Source organism: Caretta caretta, chromosome 7 (genome assembly GCF_965140235.1).
Source record: "Caretta caretta isolate rCarCar2 chromosome 7, rCarCar1.hap1, whole genome shotgun sequence".
Taxonomy (NCBI): Eukaryota; Metazoa; Chordata; order Testudines; family Cheloniidae; genus Caretta; species Caretta caretta.
Window position 1 is genome coordinate 109213008 of NC_134212.1, and position 21707 is coordinate 109234714.

At 46.2% G+C, this 21707-nt stretch overlaps 1 protein-coding gene across 1 annotated transcript in view; it reads right to left on the reverse strand.

Annotated features, from left to right (window-relative positions):
• Positions 1 to 15684, reverse strand: part of INPP5F (inositol polyphosphate-5-phosphatase F) — a 117511-nt gene extending 101827 nt beyond the window's left edge. The window contains exon 1 of the mRNA XM_048857655.2: positions 14964 to 15684. Coding sequence (XP_048713612.2) covers positions 14964 to 15060 — 97 coding nt within the window. The 5' untranslated portion in view covers positions 15061 to 15684. The remainder of the gene's footprint in view (positions 1 to 14963) is intronic.
• Between the last annotated feature and the right edge of the window lie 6023 nt (positions 15685 to 21707).

Below are 21707 nucleotides of genomic sequence, written 5' to 3' on the forward strand. Positions count from 1 at the left end.
CCCTGGCCTTCCCCACCGGAGCCGGTGTGTGATCACCCTCCCCCCGTGGGGCCCCATGCTCCGGGGCCCCCCGGAGGGTCATCCGCATCTGCTCAGGGGCTTTTGCTGGTGCAACAAATGGTCCATGCAGCGAAGACTCGCTCAGATCTTACAGCAGAGGAGCTGGCTGAGCTGGTCTCAGTCTGTCCGGTGACCTGGCAGGATGATGGCCAGGGCAACCAGCTTGCAAACTGGGTCAGTTTGCCTTACTCAGTGATCAGAGAGGTAAAGAAAGTGATTCGCGAGTTCAGTCTGACTAGCACGTATGTGCGTGGTCTCATTGAAGGGCTAGGTTCTGGGTATTCCCTGGTCCCTGAGGACTGGAAGGCGCTGTTGCGCATGATGCTGACACCTAGTCAGTATGTTATTTGGCTTAGTGAATTTCAGCAGATGGCGGAACGCCAGGTCCAGGTGTATAGAGAGCAAGGTATCATTTATGAGCACTTGGCAGGGGAGGGCCAATTTGCTACTGTCCAGCTGCAGTCTCAACTCCCTCAGGCCGTCTTCCCCATTATTTCCACCTGCGCCCAGCATGCTTTCCGGAAGGTCCCGGATTCAGGCAAGCCTACTAAAAGCTTTGCCAGTATCCGTCAGGGTGCATCAGAGTCCTTTATGGATTTTACCAACAGATTGCAGGAGGCTATCCTCCGGCAGGTGGATAGCCCTGCAGCAGCTCAGATCCTCTTAAAAATGGCAGTTGAAAATGCGAACGAGGATTGCCGCCGTGCTCTCCAGGCGGCACAAGCCTCCGGGATTCTAGAGCTGTCAGACATGCTGCGGGCGTGCCAAAACATTGGCACCCAAGCCCATAAGGCTGGAGTTCTGGCTGCCGCCCTGCAGAAAAGCGGGAAGGAGGGGAAGCGTTGTTACCGCTGTGGTAAGGAGGGTCACTTTCAGCAGGAGTACCGCTCCTCGGCGGCGCCCACCCGCCCCTCAAAGAAGTGCCCCAAGTGTAGGAAGGGCTATCATGGGCTAATCAGTGTCGTAGCGGGTCGGGAAACCACACAACGGGTCCCCCCCGAACCCAGGGCCAAACGGGGGTGTTTCCCACTCAGACAACTGTTCCTCTGCCTCAAAACCCATAGACTCCATGAAGGCGGCGACTGCCGGAAGTGCAGGGTTTGATTTGATTATGCAGGAGGATGCTGACTTTCGATTGTCGGGGGAGGTTTGCGCCATACCTACCCAGGTGATGGGACCTCTCCCTGCCGGATTTGTGGGCCTGGTTCTCCCTCGCTGGGAGGCTCACACGCTGGGAAACAGGGTTTTTTTGTCATTCCAGGGGTCATTGACGCCGACTACACCGGCATTATTAAGGTTCAGGTATGGACCCATCTTCCACAGTCGCTCCTGCGCGGACGGTCAATTGCGCAATTGATTTTAGTCCCCTATCATGTGCCAGCTGCGGAGGATCGAGCCCGGGGCGGAGGTGGCTTTGGATCGACGCTGGCTCAGTCGCCATCTCACAACACGTCCTCTCCACTTGTTGCTCTAACAATGTCGGTCCGCCCCTCGAAACCTCAGTTAACACTTCTTTTAAATAAATTTTCCTTTTCCAGGGCTGGTGGACACTGGAGCTGACGTTACGGTGATTCGCGATCTGGAGTGGCCGGTTAGTTGGCCAACAGTTCCTTCTAAAGAGTTGTGGGGGATTGGGGGTAGTAAATCCGGGCGCCAAAGTTTGTCTTGGGTCACGGTCTCTAAACCGGAGGCCGTGCCCTTGCTACAATCCGTCCTTTTGTGCTCCCTGTCCACCTCAATATTTGGGGCCGTGACTTGCTTACAAAGCTGGATACCACCTTCGATATTAATATCTAATGGCCCAAAATCCTCCCGCACCCACCTTGCCCTAACATTACCCTTGGTGTGGCAATCCTTAGAGCCCGTATGGATTGACCAGTGGCCCCTCCCTATATAGAAGCTAAAAGCACTTCAGTCACTTGTGCAGCAACATTTGCATGCACAGCGCTTGGAATGCTCCACTAGTCCCTGGAACACCCCGGTGTTCGTTATTAAGAAAAAATCGGGTGCATGGCGGCTGTTACGTGATCTAAAGGAAATAAATAAACGCATACAACCCATGGGCCCCTTACAATTTGGCTTACCAAACCCGAATTTAATTCCTCAAACCGATCAGCTTTGTGTGTTAGATTTAAAGGATTGTTTTTTTACCATTCCCCTTTGCCCACAAGACCGCGAAAAATTCACGTTTATGGTGCCACAATATAATAATCAGCAACCCTCTCATAGGTATCAATGGAAAGTCTTGCCCCAGGGAATGCAAAATAGTCCGACCTTGTGTCAGCTTTTTTTGGATCAGGCTCTTGCCCCTTTTCGTGCCCGATACCCCACACTAAAGGTCTACCATTATATGGATGACATTTTGCTTAGTGGTCCCCAGGTTACGGCAGAACAGCTTGAATCTCTGTCCCAGATTCTCGGCCAACATGGCCTATTAGTGGCACCAGAAAAAATCCAACGCTCTTATCCCTACCACTACCTCGGGCATAAGGTTTTACAAACCTATGCCACTCCTGTTCGCCCCGAACTAGTTCTACCTCAACCCCTAACCCTTGTTAAATTACAACAGGTTTTGGGTCATTTAAATTGGATTCGACCCTACTTCCGTCTCCCCACATCAATGCTGCGGCCGTTGTTCGAGCTCCTACGTGGAGCTCGGGCAAAGGGCGCAGTTATTGCCATCACTGAAGAGCACCTTGCCTGCATTCGGCAGATCAATGCAGTGTTGAGTCAGCAGTTTGTGGATAGACTCACTGAGATCCGTCCCCTACGGTTGGTTCTCCTTGCCACCCCTCATACGCCTACTGCGGCTCTGTTTGTCCCTCGTACGGACACAGCCGTCTCTATCATAGAGTGGATATATTTGTCATCCACTCCTCCTCGGAACATTTATCCTTATTTAGATGCCTTGTCCGATCTTGTTCGTAAAGCCCGCCACCGTGCAGTGCAACTCACAGGTACCGATGTAGTTGCCATTGTGTTCCCATTGTCCCGTAGTGAATTTGATACCTCCTTGGCCTGGCAGGTTGCTCTTTGTGATTATGTGGGAGAGATCTCTTATAATCCCCCAAAAGATCCCCGATTGGTAATTACCCAACAGGTGCCCCTAGTTGTCCATTGTCTTAGCCGCTCTCAACCCATTGTTTCAGCCGTCACTCTTTTTACTGATGGCTCTCCAAGTCGAGGTGTTGTCACCTATCAATTAGGTGACCCCCCTCGTTGGCACTCTCGTTTTACGCTGCCTCAGCGTTCTGCGCAGCGCTCAGAATTGGCTGCTGTTGTTTTGGCCTTTCAACTTTTTGTTGATTGTCCCTTTAATTTGATTGTGGACACCCATTATGTTTATCAAGTAATTGATCATTTACCCCTTGCCCTCATTACCCCTCAGGTCGATGCAGACCTCCTTCGCCTGTTTGTGTCTTTACAGTATCTCATCACCACTCGTAATTTCCCTTACTTTGTTGCTCATATTCGCAGTCATACCCCTCTGCCTGGGCTACTTACTGAGGGCAATGCGCGCGCCGACCGCGCTTTACGTGGTGAGGTAAATTCCCTTTTTTCTGACCCCATTGAAAGCCATGCCTTTTTTCATCAGTCTGCCTCTGTTTTGGCCCGCCAGTTTCACATTCCTGCTGATCATGCACGTTCTATTGTTCGTTCCTGCCCCCACTGTGCCACTACTGCCCCTACCTTTTCTTATGCCGTTAACCCCAGAGGTACTGCAGCAAATCAACTGTGGCAAATGGATGTCACTCACGTGCCACAATTCCACCCCTATTCGTTTTTACATGTTTCCATTGATACCTATTCGGGATTCCTCTGGGCAACCCCACAGCGTGGGGAAGCCACTCCTAAAGTTATTCACCATTTGCTGGCCTGTTTTGCTGTTATGGGTCGCCCGAGCCAAATAAAAACAGATAATGCCCCAGCCTACTGCTCCACAGCCCTTTCCGCCTTTTGTGTCCAATGGGACGTCCGTCTCACACACGGGATCCCTCATAACTCCACGGGCCAAGCCATTGTTGAACGTGCAAATCGCACGCTAAAAACCTTGCTTGATAAACAATTAAAACAAGGGGAGCTGCGTCTCCAAACCTTAGGAGACATTCAGCAACAATTGCATATCCTTTTGTTTACTCTAAATAATTTAACACTGAATGCAGATCAGCAGACCCCCACGGATCGGCATTTTCATAAATCCGAGGTGCTGGAAAGACCATGTGTCTATTACCGTCAGCTGCCTGATCCACAATGGCTGGGCCCAGTACCTCTAATCACTTGGGGTGGGGATATGCTGCTGTGTCTCTCCCTGCAGGACCGTTGTGGGTTCCGGCCCAGTGTGTGCGGCCAGCACTGAAGCAGCATGGCGTGGCACCAGGGACTATCGAACCCCATACCGGAGTTTCAGCTGACCCTGGAGGAGAGCACAGTGCCTCCCGGGTCGACAACGAAGGGACGGAAATGGAAGAAGCGTAGTGTCCCAAGCCAGCCCGTGACATGGGGAGCAGTAAAAGCATTGGTCGCCGCGGCTCAACGACGGCTGGCAGCAAACCAACAACCAGAGACTCCTGAGACTTTGTTTGTGGCAATTCTTGCCCAAATTACTGCTAATTCTGTATTGATTGTATGCCTTTTGTGCCTGCTATTTCCTGTAGGGGTTGGCTCGGGAGCGCTTTCTCCGTTACGAGCCCGAATGACATATAACCTATGGGAAAGATTGGCTTCAATAGCAAATGTTACCCACTTTTGTTTATCTAATTCTGTAGCAGCTGGAGAATTGTTAAGTACATGCCTTATCCCAGTATGTCATCACCCTGAGGAAATAGGGAATGAGACGATGCTCGCTGCTTACGCGAATCTCTCTTCCCAATACTCTGGTATGGCTAATTGGGGCCCGGCCAATTATACTTTGTCTCACACAGCCATATCCCTCCACACACCGTACCCGGCCGGGGCCAACAATGTCACCTGTGCACGTGTGGTTAACTGCACTAGTACAAAGGTGCCCTTGGGCTGTCGGCAAGTTTCTCAACCCTTTTTAAATTGTTCCCACGCCGTAAATGTTTCGTACAATTATGGCCATATCCTACCATCAGGGTGGTTTTTTACCTGCGGCTCACGCACCTTTAGTTATATTCCCGCAAATTTAAGCAATGGCACCCTTTGCTGCCTCAGCAGAATGACACTCATTCTGCCTTTTGCCGGCCAAAAGCGCAGTAAAAGAGGTGTACCCCTTTCAGAAGACTGTGTTGTAGATGTTGATCTCCTTAGCCACGCTGAGTATACCGCCTTAGCGGCCTCTATTGTTGGAGTTCCTGGACTTGCCACTTATACAGCCAGAACTTTAAATAACCTAGCATGCTTTGCGGCAAAGGCAATTAATACAACATCCCAGGCAATTGCCCTCCTTAACACAGAGCAACACAAATTAAGGGATGCAATTTTGGATAACAGAGCAGCCATTGATTTTCTGCTCCTGAAACACCATCTAGGCTGCTCCACGTTTCAGCATATGTGTTGCTTTAATTTAACTGATAATAGTCGCTCCATAGAAACTAGACTGGCCGAACTGGCCAATCTTACGGCACACATATGCCAAGATCTGGGGTTTGAGGGCTTTTGGAATTGGCTTACAGGATGGCTGCCCTCTCTAGGATGGCTGCGACAACTTTTTGGTTATGCTGTGTTTGTAATTGTTGGGCTTATATTTTGCTGCTGCTGTATACAATGTATTCCCTCCTTGCTAAGGCTTTGCAGAGATCCGCCCTGGCAGGGTCCCCGAGTTATGTCCTTGTCTGTCCGGGAGTTAAATCACTTGCAAAAGCAAATTGATGGCTACCATGAGATGGCCAAGCACAAATAATAACAAAAGGGGGGATGAAGGGTTCATGTAGCGTTCATGCACCTGGAAACAGTCAGGGCACACCCTGACTGTTGTGTAGGAGCAATGCACACATTGCTCTGCTCTGTCCAAGCACATGGACCATGGAAACATGGACCATCTGGGAAGTCAAAATAAGGACATCAACTGTGGGAAGCTTCCTCGGCCTAAGCTCAAGGCCTGAGAACAAAGATTGTAGTAGATAGAGGCTAGTAAATAGGAATATTAATCAAAGTCATATTATTTTCTTTGTTGATGCCTTTTGCGGTCGGTTGGGGTATGTAATGCGCAGGGGGGAGAGAAATAAAAGAGAGGTGGAAAAGCTGACAGGGGCAATCCCGTCAGCAGACCAGCCTGCTTGCTTGCCTAAAGCCGTGTCCTGTCTTGTATTGAACCGCCACAAGAAAATTCTTTCCTGGGTAACTCAGATCCCACCCCATCTAATATCCCATCACAGGCCATTGGGCCTATTTACCATGAATATTTAATTACCAAAACCATGTTATCTCATCATACCATCTCCTCCATAAACTTATTGAGTTTAATCTTAAAGCCAGATAGATCTTTTGCCCCCACTGCTTCCCTTGGAAGGTGTTCTTTCTGTAATGTTCATACTTTAAGAATAAATGTTCTTGGTTAGAAAGAGCTGTGTGGTAACTTAACTGTGGCGATTACATTGTGTACTGTCGGCAGAGAGAAGCAAAGCAGGCCTGCTTAGGCAGTTTGTCTTCTGCTGTGGCTACCACAGCATAGTCAGGAGATTGTGCAGTCTGGAAATACCCTGATCAAGAGGGAGAGAAATGAGGCTCTCCGCCCAAGAGAGGTGATGGCTGAGGAGCCTGGAGCAGGATGCCTTTGTTGAACCACAGAGGGGAAATGCAGGTGCAATTGCCCTGAAGTGTGACAGTTATGCTCAAAGAAAGAATCAGCAAGATTTAGATACAGCCTGGATGTGAGGCTATAGAAAGGACTCCCACACTACAGATGTAGTATCTGGCTGATGAATCTTGCCCATATGCTCAGGGTTTAGCTGATCGCCAAATTTGGGGTCGGGAAGGAATTTTCCTCCAGGGCAGATTGGAAGAGGTCCTGGAGGTTTTTTGCCTTCCTCTGTAGCATGGGGCACGGGTCACTTGCTGGAGGATTCACCTTGATTATCATACACATTGTAAGGAGAGTGATCACTTTAGATAAGCTATTACCAGCAGGAGAGTAGGATGGGGGGAGAGAAAACCTTTTGTAGTGATAAACACCCATTTTTTCATGGTTTGTGTGTATAAAAACATCTTCTGTATTTTCCATAGTATGCATCCGATGAAGTGAGCTGTAGCTCACGAAAGCTTATGCTCAAATAAATTGGTTAGTCTCTAAGGTGCCACAAGTACTCCTTTTCTTTTTTTGCGAATACAGACTAACACGGCTGTTACTCTGAAACTAGTGATTTAAAATGTAGAGTAAAAAACTGAATAGTCTCTGAAGACTGAAAGCAGTCTGTTTTTGAGAGTGTTTTTGTCAATGGAAGAGAACCTATATACACACACAAATAAATTCATATATTTGTTTATGAATGAAAGAATGTAGCGCTGTCCAGGGTCTCACAGCAACCAGCAAGTGAGTCAGAACGACAGGGATGAGGATGTGAGTCTAAAACTAGAAGATTCAGAGCTTTTGACACACTAGATCCATTTTTATCTGCCAAGGCTTACTGAATTATTCCTCGTTCATAAAGCTATCCTGAAAGTTGATTTAAGACAAGCAGCATTCCTTAATCATTAACAAGGAAATAATTTTGGTTTCATACTCTGAAGTTTCACTCACTCATATCTCTTTTTCTAAAGAGTGTTTATTTAGTTTCCATACAGATTTAGGCAAAAAGGTACTATACATGGTTGTGAAAGGTTTATGCTGACAAATGGTGAAATCCATCATCAGTTTCTAATAAGGTGAAGTAGCAAGTCACAGTTAAAATTTCAGAGGAGCTCGATGACTGTTTCAAACCTTCAATTATATCAGTCACATGAATGCAGTCAGCACTACTTGCTCTCTTTCAATTAAACTCTAAAAAAAGATAGTGGCCAGCCAGCTTAGGTATCCTACTTCCATTTTATGTTCTGGACCTCTTGTCTCTGGAAGTGAGCACACTTTTGTACCCCAAGGTTGGGGGGGAAGGGAGAGAATAATATCCTATAGTAATACCTCCCACACTTTCAGGTCCCTGTATTGTAACAGCTGACTGCATGACAATCTCAGAAATGCGAGTGTTCATTTTCTCTTAAGGCTTATTTCCTTAGGTACAGATGCAGTTTCTCTCTCATCTAAGTGAAGAGTTAAATTTTCACAAACTAGAACATAGGTCCCCATTTATAAAGCTTGTCTATATTTTAAATGCTGTAGCACTTCAGTGTAGACTCCCTATAGCAACGGGAGTTCTCCCACTGACATAGGTAATCCACCTTCCTGAGAGGCAGTAGCTAGGTCGAATGTGATATATGCCATCATGTGCCAGCAATGCCCCCCCTGCCATGTACATTGGCCAAACCAGACAGTCTCTACACAAAGAATAAATGGACACAAATCAGACATCAGGAATTATAACATTCAAAAACCAGTCGGAGAACACTTCAATCTCTCTGGTCACTCGATTACAGACCTAAAAGTGGCAATTCTTCAACAAAAAAACTTCAAAAACAGACTCCAACGAGAGACTGCTGAATTGGAATTAATTTGCAAACTGGACACCATTACATTAGCCTTGAATAGAGACTGGGAGTGGATGTGTCATTACACAAAGTAAAACTATTCCCCCCCCCCCGCCCCCACTGTTCCTCAGATGTTCTTGTCAACTGCTGGAAATGGCCCACCTTGATTATCACTACAAAAGGTTTGTTTTTGTTTTTTCCCCCTCTCCTGCTGGTAATAGCTCACCTTACCTGATCACTCTCGTTACAGTGTGTATGGTAACACCCATTGTTCCATGTTCTTTGTGTATATAAAATCTCCCCACTGTATTTTCCACTGCATGCATCCGATGAAGTGAGCTGTAGCTCACGAAAGCTTATGCTCAAATAAATTTGTTAGTCTCCAAGGTGCCACAAGTACTCCTTTTCTTTCTATGTATTAGGCCACTTCTAAACAAAACTATTTCACCTTTGGAAAGCATCAGGTTTTATCTGAAATTGCTTAAATTTTGGGATATGCCAACGGATAACAAAGTTGGACCCTAGTGCTGCAAAGACTTAAGCACTTAACTTTACGCATGGCAAGTAGTTCCAGTTGCTTCAATGGGACTGCTCACGGTGTCTAAAGTTAACCATGCATTTAAGTCTTCGCAGGATCAGAGCCTTTACTGGCAAGAATCATGAAAAGAGACCGTTACAATGATCTCCTACATAACACAGGCCAAAAAACCTCATACAATAATTTTTGGATCAAGCCCATATCTTCTTTGAGCTATGCATATCTTATAGAAAGAAAGACACTTAAAGTAACTGAAAGTCCACTACTTCCTTAGGTAACCTGATCCAATTGTTAAATTACCCTCACTGTTAAAATATGTGCCTTATTTAATCTGATCTGACTATGCCTTTTTCTGCTTGATTAGAGAGCTATTATCAAAAATCTCTTCTCCATGTAGATATTCTATAAACACTTGAATCTGAAGTGAGTTATAAAAGGGTATATTCCATTGCAGGGAATTACTTCAACTGCTGATATGCATCCATCTCCTCCACAGAAACAGGAGCCTTTCTGCAGCACCAACACTATAATAGTTTGTTTCCTAGGAAAGTGCCCTTTTTTGTTAATTCACATTTGCTCCTATAGATCCAATTACAAGGTAGTTCTAAAAACACCTCTGCTCTTGCAAAAAGGCATGGGGTCTTTGGTGACACCAACCAGTGAGAAGTTGTGTTAGACTGAATGTTTTCTGAGTGAAATGTCAGACATTTTATATTTATCCTGAAAATACTGGCTCAGTACTAACAGCAGGAAAAATATCACCTAAAGTCAAAACCCTTTTTGGACACCCGTTTCTCCTTTCACAAGTGTCTGATCCAAGCAGTAACTACAATCAATCTTGTTCAGTTTGAGAGATCACAGTCCAAAACATTATGGTTGCAGGTGGCGTGTGTGTTTTATCCTTCAAAATTTCTCGTCACACAATTCCTCTTAGCCCAAAGAGCTCTTTATTGCTTTCTCCCCCCCCTTGAAGACGACCACCTGGTTAAGAGTCTCTTGTCATATCATGTTTTTAACTGATCAGTTAGTACCAAGGAATTCCTCATCTTCTACTAAAATATATCCTTGTAGTAAGAGTCATTACATCCATATTTGTAATCTGCATGGTGATACATGCCAGGAGATCCTAGGTAATATGTAAACAAGAACTGCTAACAATTTATTCTAGAACAAGTCAATAAATGTTCAAAACATACTTTGTTTTAATATGTTGTAATCACCCAGTTAGATTTTCATGCTGCAGACATATATCATGGACAGTTAAGAATCTAACATATAGTGCCAGAGTAATCTAAAGATTCTATATAGAGATTCAATAACGCTTTAGGTCCACAAACAAAAAAACAGCTACGACTAGAGAAAGCCTGTGTAAACACAAGCAGATATCACTCAGATTAGGGCATAATGTCAGCCTTCTTGTGAAGTCAAACAACTGGAATACATTCATTGTAATAAAGCCAATCCAGTTAAGTTGTTCTTTCCACTATCTAAGAGATTAATCAGGAATTTAAATGTTCTATTGGTCCAAAACTTGCTATTCAATCCTGAAGAAATATTAAAAAGACATTTACTCTTAATACCTCCTGCCCTGACAGTTTTAGGAACACTTTTACAAACAATACAGCTGCTCTCCCCCATCTCCACAAATTTACTGGTCCAGGACCAGTAACAAATTTTGTTTCCTGTTAATGGATATACATTTTTAGACATCCTTAAAAAAAATTAAGGAGCCAATTTTCATTTTTAAAATTGTAATAGATTTCCTTTACCAAGTCTACATACGAAGTTACATAATTCACTGTTTAAAATCAATTCATTTTGATATCAAGTACTACACTTGACCTGAGTGTCTCTGCCAGTTTGGGGTTTTCATATTTCTTTCCTTGTTGCTGTGTGCAAAAACATACACACAACAGAAACTGAATGCAGTTAAAAAAAATTAATATACTCAAGCGGGCTATCAAATGCACAAACTAAGAGACATATTGCTGGCCCTACCCGGGACCCAGTCTTTCACTTATAGAAATCCCAAGTATTACTTGCAACAATAGTAGGTAAAGAGTTTCTAACACATGGCTGTGTTCCTTTAAATATATGAAATAGAGAAATCATTGTTTACTGGTAAAGGAACTAGGTATTTGAGAGCAGAATTCTAATAAAAGCTCTCCCACAGGACTTGTGTGATTTTGACCTGAGACAGTGTCTCAATTTCCTTCATCAATAAAATGGAGAGAATACTTACCTATTTCTAGGGATGTCAAGAGGCTTACATTCAATAGTGTTGGCAGATTAATTTGAGCTCTTCAAATGGAAGGCCTTAGATATATAGACTAATATTTTGCATGGCTTATCACTCACCTGAGATTCAGTCCAAACCATACACATGCATTGTTTAAACAGAATGAAAGTGAAGCTTTTTAAAAAAAAAGAGCAATACATATTCCACATGAAACATTTTGACAACTGACACAATTATGAAACATTTCAATGACATAGATTATGGCTCTACTGTTTACTAACTGATAAAACACTGGCATATAATCTGATTACTTACATCATTGGGGAATACAGACCATTATAATGGCCAAGGAACAAAATACACTATCAACTTAAACAAAATTCAGACAAGTGCATCTTTTTTAACTTCTTATTACTAAAAGAAATAGCTAGTTACAGAAATACACTTCTTTTTTTCAGATTTACTTTACACATTTTAAAGTACTTTGTGTATAATCAGTTTCACTACTTTCATTTTCTCCTGTTTGCAAAGGTCAGCAAGAGACAGGAAAGAAAAAAACATTTAAAAATAAGGCATGTGGCTGTAACCTCAACAAAAATTGGCAAGAAGGCAAAGGGGCAGATGTAGCATCAGATTACTTTTCACTTACTCATTATTTTAAACTGAGTAGAGTTCAGGTTTACAGCATTCCTTTAAATTTTCAATCAGTAAGAATCCAATCCTGCAATTGTCAGCGTGCAAACAGACTGCTGCACCCTCACAAGGCCCCCCTGAAGTAAATGGGTTCCACAAGACCACAGTAATCCCTGCAACTGACAGCATACAGATGATTAAAAGCCTTTAGGCCCCAAGAACGTCAATCTCAAAGACTAGCGTGTGCAAGTTTGTTATTTTACTATTCATGTGCAGAGTAATAATTTTCTACAAATTGATAGAAAGCTATAACTATATCAGTTTAAAATTAGAGTTTGTATAAACATTTATTCAATTAATAAACTATCCTGTAGACCAGCTTTTGTCAGCAGACATTTTATAAGTGGTTGTTATAAAATAGTTATAATGTGGTTTATAAACTAAAATGTTCAGACCCTAAACTATAAATAAAGCTCCTGAACAAAATGTAATAAATAAATGATGCTAGAACAACATTACAACCCATCTCAAGTGAACTGAAGCATGCAAATTAAAATGGCAAGAGGGACATTGTTTATAATCCTATGTTTCTTTACTTTTTTGGACTGTATCTTTGAATATGATTAAGTGACACATAAAAAGTTGGTACTTGCTTCAAAACAGACTTAGTCATCACAGAAGTGAGTCTAATGAGAACAAAATGCACAAAAGTACAAACCTGCCTGATTGCTCATAAAAAGAAACCCAGGAGAAGGGAGAGGGAATTGTTTACCCTATGTAAGAGATAATGTGCCAGATAACCAGCCTATATTAAGATCAATAGCAAAGAACCATTTATTTTGCACACTGTTAGTCACACAAGATGGCCTTCCTCATTTTCATGATGGTCCAAGAGGGACAGCAATCATACACCAGTCTATTGCAATGGCACACATACAATATAAAGAGAGAACACAATCTATAAACAGCTGGCAGTCACACTTCCAGTTTATTTTTACAGGGGGGAAAAATTCACAGGAAAACAAAGACTGCTTTTAAACTGATTTAGACTATTAGTGATACCTCAACACCATCATCTGTCTGAACTGATGCATGATGTTTTACCCTGCCTATACTAAATTATATACACAGGGACCAGTGTTCTGTCTTGTTCTATATTTTGTGAATGACTGTAATTCTCTAAAACCATTATTAGAGTAGCAGCCTCAACAATTTATCAACAGCAAAACCTGACTGAAGCCAATTCCTATCACCAGCAGGAAGCATTAAGAAATTCACCACTGGAATGAGATATATCCTTGATGTACAATCCACCATCAGTACAAGAATAAAAAATAGGTTGTAGAGACTGTCAACGACCACACAGCCATTTCAGCATAAGTCCCACTTTCTAATGACCAGATGACAAAGCCCCCACTTCACTGGGCAATCAGCAGAGGACTACATGCCCCATACCTACACCACACACATCCCAGACTCCCATGTACAGGGCTGTATAACCAGCTCCCCTCATGGTGCTTGGATTCAGACAGCTGGCTGCAGCAACATAATGAGGAAAGGTGACTGTAAATATTGGGTAATGTTTTGCTAAGCATCACAACCCTACTGCTTCAGGAGTAAGGAATAACATGATCCCTACAGCATTGCCAGGCTGCAAAAGAAAGAAGGAATGAAAACTCATGTTTATCCAAAGCCAATGCTAGGCATAAACAGACTAAGAAATTTCTTAGGGCAGGTCAAGGGGACCCCCTATTCACTTTTCATTATGTGTTCTGAGGGGGGGGATATTCCTACTTAGGGCCCCCAATGGGCTAGCACCACCTCTGTGTTTATTAGTGCCTCAAAGATTTCAAGATTCTCATCCTCACCCTGTAAGCACTCAGCAGCCTGCCTGAATGGGTCTCCTGCCACCCTCTGTCACCTCTCCACCCACTCCAGCCTGCCTGCCTGTCCCCAGTGGGTCTGTCATCCTCCTCATCACCTCCACACTCAGTAGCCTACCCCAGTGGGTCAGCTACCCCCTTTGTAGTCATCACCCCCACCCTGCATGGGTCCACCATCCTCAAGCACCTCCCCATAACCCCCACTCGCCACCCCATCTGCCCTTGCAGCAGGTCTGCCAACCTCCCCATCACCCACACTCACTGTCCTGCTCCCCCTGCAGGGCTGCCTTTCCTCTTGTCACCCCCACCCTACCTGCCCCGCCAGCGGGTCCACACCCCACCCCCGCTCGCCAGCCTGCCCCGCCCCCCGCCAGCGGGTCCACACCCCACCCCCGCTCGCCAGCCTGCCCCGCCCCCCGCCAGCGGGTCCACACCCCACCCCCGCTCGCCAGCCTGCCCCGCCCCCCGCAGCGGGTCCACACCCCACCCCCGCTCGCCAGCCTGCCCCGCCCCCCGCAGCGGGTCCACACCCCACCCCCGCTCGCCAGCCTGCCCCGCCCCCCGCAGCGGGTCCACCATCCTCCTCGTCACCCCCTCCCCCACTCACCACCCTGCCCCCACTCCCCAGCAGGTCCTCCTTGGCACCCCCCGCTCGGCCCGCCCCCGGGGGTCCGCCATCCCCCCGTCACACACACCCCGCTTGCCCCACCCACCCTTCTCCTCCCCAGCCATACCACTCACCACGCCGCCCGCCCCTCCCCAGCGGGTCCGCCATCCCCCTCGTCACCCCCTGCTCATCCCGCCCCCAAGGGATCCGCCACCCCCGTCTCGCTCCCCAACCTGCCTACCCCGTGCCCTAGCCTGAGCCGGTCTGTCGGCCATGTCCCCCCACTGCCCGCCTCCTCACCCCCGCCCTCAGGCGGGCGAGCGCACCCCACCTGTCCCCAGCCCAGCCCAGCCCAGCCCGCCTGCCCCCGGCGGCGGGAGCCGCTCCCCTCCAAAAGCCGCCGAGCGCCGGCGCCTGACTCACCGGGTCGCAGCTGCAGGGTACCGTCCCTCCGGCTGCACCAGAGCGCCAGCTCCCCGCGCTGCAGGATGTAGTGATCCTTGGCTTGGAACAGCTCCATCCTCCGGAGCCCGGCGGCGGGGCCGGCGCGAGAAGCGGGGCGGGCAGCGAGGAACGCCGCCCCGGGCACGGGATCGCGGCGAGCTCCTGCTCCGGGCTGGGGCGCCAGAGCCCGCCGGCGCGCGACACGGTGGGGGGGGGGGCAGGGGGGAGTGAGAGCGAGCGCGCGCGCGCAGCCCCTGCCTTCCTGCTCCGCAGCCTCACCGCTGTCTCGAGCTTCCCAGCCCGGCCGGGTTCCGGCTCCAGCCGCGGGGCACGTGATTCCATCCGTCAGCCGCTCACCGGCCACTTAAAGGGGCCGCGCGGTCTCACCCAGCGCCGGGGGAGCCCCCGTAGTCCTCGAGCAGCGCTCCGTGCGCGTGGCCGGTGTCACCCCCTCCGCCGGCCCCGGCCGGGTCGCGCCCCCTCCCCCTCAACTGTGGGGGCAAAGAGCCCGGCTGCGGGTGGGGGCACCCTAGCAGCCACCGGCCCCCTTCCCTGCAGCATATGATGCCCCTCCGGCCGCTCCGAGTCCCGGGTGAGGAACCAGCAGCCCCCCGACCGTCTACACTGGGTGCTCGATGGACACCCAAAGCCGCAGCACGACTCTAAGCCCGAAACGCGCCTAGCCGCGACCAGCTGCTACACGTCCGGGCGCGGAAGCCTCACCCAGCGGCGGCAGATGATCTGAGCACGATGCCAAGCGCATCTCCACAGCAGCCGCTCACCAAACACAGAAACGAGCCGTGACCTTAAGCTCGAGGTGGAAACAGGCAGACCCAAGCCAGCCCAAACCCAGAAAGGAGCAATCGTGCAATCTTAAAAGAGAGGTTGACGCAGAGAGGCACGGTCTCCTCCCGTGTGTGAAATACAAGAGAGTGCAAGAAAATGTTTCCCGCAGCAAAGTCGTTTAATCAAGAAGCATGACAAACAAACAAACAAACAAAAAAAGCCTAAAACTTTCCCTGGACCTGAGAAAAAGGAGAGAAACAGCAAAGATGCAATTGCACTATGCAGCCACCTGTTACTGAGTCAGGAATGGACTCTTACAACAAATGGGCACAGGATATAAACCTCCAAAGGAGGGAGCAAATTTTGGCTTAGATCCACAAAAGTACTTAGGCACCTAACTTCCATTTATTAATTGGTTTCAATATGAGTTAGGTGCTTAAATACCTCTGAGGATCTGGGCTATTATGCCTGTTTCTGACAGACAGGGGTTTATCTCTTTTTTTATAGTTTGGCACCACTTGTATAGCAGCAGCTTGTGTGCCAATAAGATATTGTTAGGAGGTAGGTGAAACTTTGGTATGGGTTGAGTTAAAACCTGGTTGAGATTGATAGGTAGGAATGCACCCCTCAATTCATAGAATCGTAGAATAGCAGGATTGGAAGGGACCTCAGGAGGTCATCCAGTCCAACCCACTGCTCAAAGCAGGACCAATCCCCAACTAAATCATCCCAGCCAGGGCTTTTTCAAGCCTGATCTTAAAAACTTCTAAGGAAGGAGATTCCACCACCTCCCTAGATAACCCATTCCAGTGTTTCACCACCCTCCTAGTGAAAAAGTTTTTCCTAATATCCAACCTAAACCTCCCCCACTGCAACTTGAGACCATTACTCCTTGTTCTGTTATCTGTTACCACTGAGAACAGTCTAGATCCATCCTCTTTGGAACCCCCCTTTCAGGTAGTTGAAAGCAGCTATCAACCCCCCTCATTCTTCTCTTCCGCAGACTAAACAATCCCAGTTCCCTCAGCCTCTCCTCATAAGTCATGTGTTCCAGCCCCCTAATCATTTTTGTTGCCCTCCGCTGGACGTTTTCCAATTTTTCCACATTCTTCTTGTAGGGTGGGGCCCAAAACTGGACACAGTACTCCAGATGAGGCCTCACCAATGTCGAATAGAGGGGAACGATCACGTCCCTCCATCTGCTGGCAATGCCCCTACTTATACAGCCCAAAATGCCATTGGCCTTCTTGGCAACAACGGCACGCTGTTGACTCATATCCAGCTTCTCGTCCACTGTCACCCCTAGGTCCTTTTCTGCAGAACTGCTGCCTAGCCATTCGGTCCCTAGTCTGTAGCAGTGCATGGGATTCTTCCGTCCTAAGTGCAGGACTCTGCACTTGTCCTTGTTGAACCTCATCAGATTTCTTTTGGCCCAATCCTCTAATTTGTCTAGGTCCCTCTGTATCCTATCCCTACCCTCCTCCATATCTACCACTCCTCCAAGTTTAGTGCCCTCTGCAAACTTGCTGAGGGTGCAATCCACACCATCCTCTAGATCATTAATGAAGATATTGAACAAAACCAGCCCGAGGACCGACCCTTGGGGCACTCCACTTGATACCAGCTGCCAACTAGACATGGAGCCATTGATCACTACACGTTGAGCCTGACAATCTAGTTAGCTTTCTAGCCACCTTATAGTTCATTCATCCAGCCCATACTTCTTTAACTTGCTGACAAGAATACTGTGGGAGACCGTGTCAAAAGCTTTGCTAAAGTCAATTAACATAACCGTAAGGATACATTCATCACAACCCCCCATATACGACAAAAAGGTTATGTAAACCTGCCCAGGAGTTTTGGGCTATGTGAGTGGAGGGGTGTTTGTTTGTTAGTTTTTTTTTTTCCCCCTCTGAGTATTGTGAGTAACGTTTTGGGTATGAAAAAGGGTGCATGGAAAGCAGAACAGAGAACCAGAGAGGGAGAGACAGAAACAGCCTGAAAAAAAATCTAAGCAGAAGCCTGTAAGCAAAGTGTGACTCTCAGAAAAAACTAGGAGAGGTTCTGTGTTGGGGTGACCTGAAAAGAAGCATAAGAACGGCCATACTGGGTCAGACCAAAAGTCCATCTGGCCCAGTATCCTGACTTCCAACAGTGGCCAAAGCCAGGTGCCCCGGAGGGAAGGAACAGAACAGGTAATCATCAAGCGATCCATCCCCTGTTGCCCATTCCCAGCTTCTGGCAAACAGAGGCGAGGGACACCATCCCTGCCCATCCTGGCAAATAGCCATTGATGGACCTATCCTCCATGAACTTATCTAGTTCTTTTTTGAACCCTGTTATAGTCAATACTTGCTTTTGTTTGTTTTAAACCTGCTGCCTATTAATTTCATTTGGTGATTCCTAGTCCTCATGTTATAAGAAGGAGTAAATAACACTTCCTTATTTACTTTCTCCACACTACTCATGATTTCATAGACCTCTATCTTATCCCCCCTTAGTCGTCTCTTTTCCAAGCTGAAAAGTCCCAGTCTTATTAAACTCTCCTCATATGGAAGCCGTTCCATACCCCTAAGCTTGGGCCTATTAACTAAGAAACTACTCTTTTTGCCTTTGATTTGTCACGCATTTGGAGAAACGGGCCTGTACATTTCTTGTAAAAATAAAAAAGGAAAATAAATCAAAGAAAAAAGCAGACTCCATCATCAGTTTCTGCTTCCAATTGGAACATTTCCGGACCCTGAATTTTGACTAGTTGCTGGGATTGAAAATGGGTAAGACTAGTGGGAGAGTAGGCTCTAGTGTCCAAGGAGAGAGACTGTAAGCTGGGATTCCTATTGAACCAAAATGGAACTGTGAAAGAATGTGATAGGTTTAAAAAAAAAAAAGGTACTACCCCTTTAAGGGTCAGGCTGGACCATACAAACTGCAGAACAGCTCTAATCAAGGAGAACTTGATCCCACCCTGGAGGTGAATAGGAACAGGACATTAGGGTGGAGAGGAGAAGAGAAGTCAGGTAGAGTGCAGTGGGGCAAGATAGTTGTTCTGTCAGATACCAGGAGATGAACCTACTGAGTCAGAGACTTGGGTGTGGACTTGGGTGTAAGTTTGGAAGCCTGGTCCAGAGTCCTGATGAATTGTTTGTTACGATTCCTGTCTTGAAGTGTAATTTAAAAAGAGTTTATGGTATTGTATGAACATACGTTGGTGTCTTCTTGCTCTGGATGTTTAAAGTGAATCTATTGCTGTTCCACTTGAGAAAATTAAGGTGAGGGCACACCTGTAGTATCACCCTGGGCCACTAGGAGTGTGTGGTGACTGCATATACCTTTTAGGAACAAGTAATGGAGGTGATTACAGTAATCAAAAATAGCCAGCAGGAATTAAAACTAAAAGGAATTAAAAAGGAACTGGAGGTGTCCCAAAAGGAACTAAAGCAGCATCTAGAGCCTTCCCAGAAAGAGCTAAGGATTGACTTGCAGGGAGAGGTCAAATCTCTGTTAGAGCAGCAACTACAAAGTGTTTGAATAGACGGGGAAACTCAACTTCAAAACTCCCAGGCTGGAATAGTAAAATGAATTGACAAGGTGGCCAAAAATCTGACTGCTGGACACTAGAAGTTCCTCCATGAAAGACGGAAGACTAAATAGGCTTTAGTCAACCTGGAGCTCGCCAACAGAGATGAGCTGCAGCAAAGACTTAAGCTGCTGAAAATTTAACTCCAGAAGGAAAGGTCACAGACTACAGGGGAAAGCAACTACCTGGGTGAGGAATGGAACCAGCCAGAGGACTTCGGTAAGAGTGGACACTTAACAATAGTTTTCTACTCTGTTTGTAACCCACAGAGGGAAGAGGATGGGTTGTTCCAGCTCAAATAATACAAAAGCCCACTGTCTTCCTGTAAGGGTTATTTGGTTCAATTTAACATTATAGCTCAACTGAATGCCTGGGAAAAAAAACAGAAAGGGATGTTAACAAGAAGCCAATGTGGGTGGCCCAGCTGTGATTGTACTGCAGAATGAAAAGAGACTGAGTTTATCCAGACCAGATACAAGCCCTTGACAGGTGGTTTGGAGCTAGCCATCAATCTGAACTGGACAGGGTACAGCTAAAAGCTAGAAGGAGAGGGAAAGAAGAAACTGCACCTGAACTGGCAGCGGATCTGCAGAGACTTGCGTTTCTGAAATCCCCAGATACCACTGCCTTGTTGGCAGTGGTGTATATGTGCATTCAGTGCAATCAGCTCATGACTGTCTGCGACCAGTTACAGGCTATTGGGTCACCATGGCTGAACTGGAGCAGCTAAGTGAGACCAAGATACATAGACAAGACTTTCCAGGCACAGTAGAATGGTCCCACCCTGAGTCTGATGGCGTCAGTGCTACTGAGGAGGACGAAAGTGAAGCTAAGGGAAACGATCCTATAGTTGAGACCCTGCTTCCAGATGTTATGGTATCTTCTCGCCCTGAGAATACCTCTTATTACCACTTATTTGGAAGAGACAAATAATAGTGATGGGGGATTTGATTATTAGAAATATAGATAATTGGATTTGTTATGACAGGAAGAACCGCATGGTGAATTACCTATCAGGTGAGAAGGTTGCAGATCTCCTGAGACATCTAGACAGACTTATTGCTGTGCTGGTGAGGAGTTTGTGGTCATGGTACATTTACATACCCAGTGACATGGGAAAAGATAGGAGAGAGGTCCTGGAGGCCTAATTTAGGCTGCTCGGTAAGATTAAAGTCCAGGACCTCCATGGTAGCAGTCACTGAAATGCTTCTAGTTCCACACACAGGATCAGTTAGGCAGAACTGCAGGATCTCAATAAGTGGATGACACAATGGTGTAGGGAGGAGGGTTTTAGGTTCATTAGGACCTGGGGAACCTTTTGGGAAAGGAGAAGCCTATACAGGAAGAATGTGCTCCACCTAAACCAAACAGAACCCGATTGCTAGCATGTACAATTTAAAAGGTCACCAAGGAGTTTTTAAACTAAGAGCAGGGGGAAAGCTGCGGAGAAGCACTTTGTTTGGACAGAAACATCCTTTAGGGGAGGATCTATTAATGGCAATTCTCTGTATCCTAGGAGAGGTTAAAAGCACAGGTAGGAGCTGAAGCAAAACAGTCAGATGAAAGAGTCCCATTCAAGTACATCACATGAAGGCAGACAATTAAATATTGACACATTTTATAAGTGCTTGTATACAACTGCTAGAAGTCGAAATACTAAGAAGGGTGAACTTGAGGGCCTGGCATTAAATGAGGCTATTGATATATTAGGCATCATAGAAACTTGGTGGAACAATGATAATCAATGGGACACGGTAATGCCAGGGTACAAAATATATAGCAATGACTGAGTAGGTTGTGCTGGTGGGGGAGTGACACTATATGTAAAAGAAAGCATAGAGTCAAATATAGTTAAAAATCTTGAATGAAGTAAACTGTACCATACAATCTCTATGACTAGACATTTCATGGTTGAACAATAAGAATATAGGAGTAGGACTATACTACCAACCACTTGACCAGGATGGTGATGGTGATTGTGAAATGCTCAGGGAGATTAGAGAGGCTACAAAAGCAGAAAACATAATAATAATTCATTCTCATATTGACTGGGTATACAACACTTCAGGAAGGGATGTAGAGATAAAATTTCTAAACATCATTAATGACTGCTTCTTGGAGCATATAGTCCTGGAACCCACAAGGGGAGAGGCAATTTTTTATTTCATACTAAGTGGCGCATAGGATTTGGTCCAAGAGGTGAAAAGTTGAACTGCTTGGTAATAGCTACCATAATGTCATTAAATTTAACATCCTTGCGGGGGGGGAAAGATACCAAAGAGAAGCACACTACAGTAGCATTTAACGTTAAAAGGGGGAACTACAAAAATGAGGAAGCTTAAGCTAGTTGAACAGAAATT